The sequence below is a fragment of the Lipotes vexillifer genome, unplaced genomic scaffold, assembly GCF_000442215.2.
Source record: "Lipotes vexillifer unplaced genomic scaffold, Lipotes_vexillifer_v1.1 scaffold395, whole genome shotgun sequence".
NCBI lineage: Eukaryota > Metazoa > Chordata > Mammalia > Artiodactyla > Lipotidae > Lipotes > Lipotes vexillifer.
In genome coordinates, this window is record NW_006797390.1 from 3,561,341 (window position 1) to 3,564,782 (window position 3,442).

Genomic DNA, 3,442 nt, shown 5'->3' on the forward strand with positions numbered 1-3,442 from the left:
CTTCCCCCAGTGGCTCACAGGGCTAGAAGCCAAACAGCAAACAAGTCAGGGTCTATATCTAAGGGTCGTCTTTTTAATCTGGTTCTATTATTCCCGTCCTCCAATACATAACACTTTTTAGTCTTACATCAAGCTAATAACATTATCTTAGAGCGTGTGAGATTAGGCCTGGCCTAGAATCTAATTCTAGTTGTGACTCTGACACTTGGCCATGTCACTTAACCCCCTGGGCCCCATCTGTCAAGCAGGATTACTGATCTCTGATTACTTTACAAAATTTCTCAGGATCAAATGAGTCAAGGGGTATTAAAGTATTTAAAGAACTGTAAAGTGGCATATCGATGCGTTAAGTTAGCATTGTTATTTCTGTTTTTATAGGCAAAACTTCTTAAGTATATAGACACTGTCTCATCTGAGGTCAGAACGGTGACCCAGTATGGGCTAATGGGCTTCCTGTCTCCAGAATGAGAGAACGTGAACATTTACTATTTGTTTACTCTGTGCCAGGTTCTGTTCGGCTATTTGAACGTCCTATCTGATCTAAGTCTCCAAATGCCAATCTCATTAAGTGCATAGTAATATAGCTCAATTTACAGATGAGGAAACTGAGACTAAGAAAGGTTAAGCGATTTGCCCAAATTCCACTGCGGATCTGTGAGACTTACTGTTTCTACCACGTCGTACCACAAGGACACACCCACTAGACCTCCCAGCCCAGTACCGCGTCCTACAGCCCGGTGGCCGATTTTCCCGGCCTCTCCTTCCCCGCTCCCCCTCAACACCGCACCTTACAAGAGCACTTCTCCAGCCGTTCCTCCAACTCGGGATGTAGGGCTGAAACGAAGGAAAAACCAAGGAGGGCACCAGACGCACCAATCTGCGACGCGGCACTCCCGTGGGTAGAGAGACCGACCAATACCCGCCAGGCGGAGGCAAAAGCCCGCCTCCGAGCCGGGCGCCGCGCGGGCAAAGCCACAAAAGTGCAGTTCAAACCTCAACGGCCGCAAGGGGGCCAATCGCGACGCTCGCTGCAGACACCGGCCAATCAGAGCGCAGGAGGCGGAAGGCCCGAGGAGGGCGGGGCCTAGATTCCGGCTCCCCCCCACCCCCCACACGCCGTAGTCTCGCGGCCGCCTCCTTCCCCACAGGGTCCTCTTTTTTCGCGGTCGGTGGAGAGGAGGCTCTGGCGGTGCCTGCCAGAGATGCTGCGTTTGTAGCTGGGCAGTGGCCGTGCCCCTGGGACCGTGACCCACTCCGTCACCCCCAAGACAGGAGGCAAGTTCAGGCCGGCAGTTAGAAGGCTTAGGCTCTAGTCCAGGTTCCGCCATGTCCTCTGCCTTATGACGTCCAGTAGGTCACTTCACTCCCTCAGCCTCAGATTTCCTCCCCTGTCGAACTGGGGGAATAAAAACAGCTACAGCGCAAAACTGCTGTGGGGCACAGAGAAAGGAAGCTCTGGGTTCCCGGTTCCGGACCTTCCTCTCCCTCAGTTGAGGGACGCCCACGGAAACAAGAAAGGGTGAATTTGTTTGACCTTCAGCTTTGGGGGTAGCTAGGCAACGAGACGAGTCCCTCAGCTCTTCCGGAGCTCCAAACCTTCCGGCGGGCAGGCCGGAAGCGCCTCGGCTGGGTGGGGCGTCAAAGACCTTCTGCAACGGAACCTGGAGGGCGGGGCTCGTGGCTGGGGAAGGCGGGGCCAGGCTGGGTCTCACCCGGAGCTGCCTGCGTAAAGCCCAAGATGGCTGCGTGCACGTAGTAGCCTGGTGAACCCAGCGGGGACGGTTCTTGTTCTCTCCTTGAAGGCAACGTCTAGCCTTCCCTCCTGGGCTTGTGAGGTGGGCTGTTGTAGGGGAGGGATGAGAGCAATGGCAGGGAACCTCTCTTGGGTGGCAGGCGGCCTCTCTTTGGTGGCAGGCAGGAGCCTATGGGGCCAGGTGCCGCTGGCCTGCAGAAGCTTCTCTCTGGGTAAGTGGCTGATGCAGAAGGACGCCCCTAGAACTACTTCTCAGTAAGCGGCTCAGATTCATTCCTTTTCTTCCCCATTCCTAGGTGTTCCCAGATTGTTCCATGTGAGGGTCACCCTCCCGCCCCGCAAAGTGGTTGATCGTTGGAACGAGAAGAGGGCCATGTTCGGGGTATATGACAACATCGGGATCCTGGGTAAGACTGGACTCCGTAGTGCAGAATTTCAGAACGGCAGTTATGCTGTAATGACTATCTTTTTTCACCTGTGTAGAAATGGTACCTTCTTCAGTAGTAAGAACAAACACGTGGCTATTTACGTTGTGTTCGGCATTGTTCCGTGTGCCCCGCATATGCATTAACATATTTCATCCTCATAACCTTTTCACTTTGCAGATGAGGAATCTGAGGCACAGGGAGGTTAAGTAGTTTTTCCAAAGCTAGTAAATGGCAGGGCCAGAATTTGAACCCCAAGCAGTCTTGCTCCAGAGCCTATGCTCTTGTTACCCTAGCGTAATGTGTTTTGTCTCTAGGTGCTGCTCAGGGAGATGCAACCGTGTTGAAGGCTTAGCTGGTGGAGGCTGGGTTCTCTCCTCTTGGAACTAATACCTTCTCTCACATTACACAGGAAACTTTGAAAAGCACCCTAAAGAACTGATCAAGGGCCCCATATGGCTTCGAGGCTGGAAGGGGAATGAATTGCAGCGTTGTATCCGAAAGAAGAGAATGGTTGGAAATCGGATGTTCACTGATGACCTGCACAACCTGAACAAACGCATCAGCTATCTCTACAAATGCTTTAACCGACGTGGAAAGTACCGGTAGAAGTGAATGCTGGGAACTGTGGAAGAGGCGTATCTGTCACCCAAGAGAAAGGGAAAGTGCTTTTCCTTATGAGGAAAGGGATTTGTATGCTCTCAGGAATAAAATGGGACTTCTTTGAAATCTGTTATCCACGCCTTTATTTCCCTCTAGATGCTCCTTCTACTCATTCATGCGACTAGGAAGTGGAACTCATCCCTAAGTCTTATAGTCTTAGGTTTGGACTTCACCACTTGCCCTTTGCAGTCCAGCCATACCTATGGTGTTTAAAAACTAAAAAATTATTGTTGGCATCTTTTGACGTTTGGCCCTTCATGTACTGAAGGTGGTCATTTTAAATTGCCCCACAGTGCCATCATGTTAAATGTATTTTTAAAAACCGTTCCACACTGAAATGAAGTATAATAGAAAAATGGAATTATGCTTCTGCACTAACCTTGTCAAAAAATATTGATTGAGTACCTTTTCTGAGCTGAGAACGGTAGGAAAACCAAAATGTATATCCTCCCCCCATGCTTTTCTAGTTAAGTGTATAAAGTTATAGTCTCACAGGTACACTTTAATAGGAGGCATTAAGTACCATATGAGTTAAGTACCATATGAGTGGTTCCTAAGCCTGATTGATCATCAGAATCTCTGGGTAGTTTAACAATTTAAA

At 50.1% G+C, this 3,442-nt stretch overlaps 1 protein-coding gene across 1 annotated transcript; it reads left to right on the forward strand.

Annotated features, from left to right (window-relative positions):
- Positions 1 to 1,856: 1,856 nt before the first annotated feature.
- MRPL51 (mitochondrial ribosomal protein L51) lies at positions 1,857 to 2,904 on the forward strand. The gene is made up of 3 exons (XM_007469430.1): positions 1,857 to 1,965; positions 2,050 to 2,160; positions 2,591 to 2,904. Exons 1-3 carry the CDS (start codon positions 1,857 to 1,859, stop codon positions 2,785 to 2,787), a joined length of 417 nt encoding a protein of 138 aa, XP_007469492.1. The 3' UTR covers positions 2,788 to 2,904.
- Positions 2,905 to 3,442: the final 538 nt, after the last annotated feature.

Bases quoted from the DNA above. Each gene is read 5' to 3' on its own strand.
- MRPL51 (XM_007469430.1), top strand. From the start codon at position 1,857: ATGAGAGCAATGGCAGGGAACCTCTCTTGGGTGGCAGGCGGCCTCTCT. The intron at 1,966-2,049 runs GTAAGTGGCTGA...CCCCATTCCTAG, and splicing joins CTGCAGAAGCTTCTCTCTGG to GTGTTCCCAGATTGTTCCAT. The intron at 2,161-2,590 runs GTAAGACTGGAC...CACATTACACAG, and splicing joins TGACAACATCGGGATCCTGG to GAAACTTTGAAAAGCACCCT.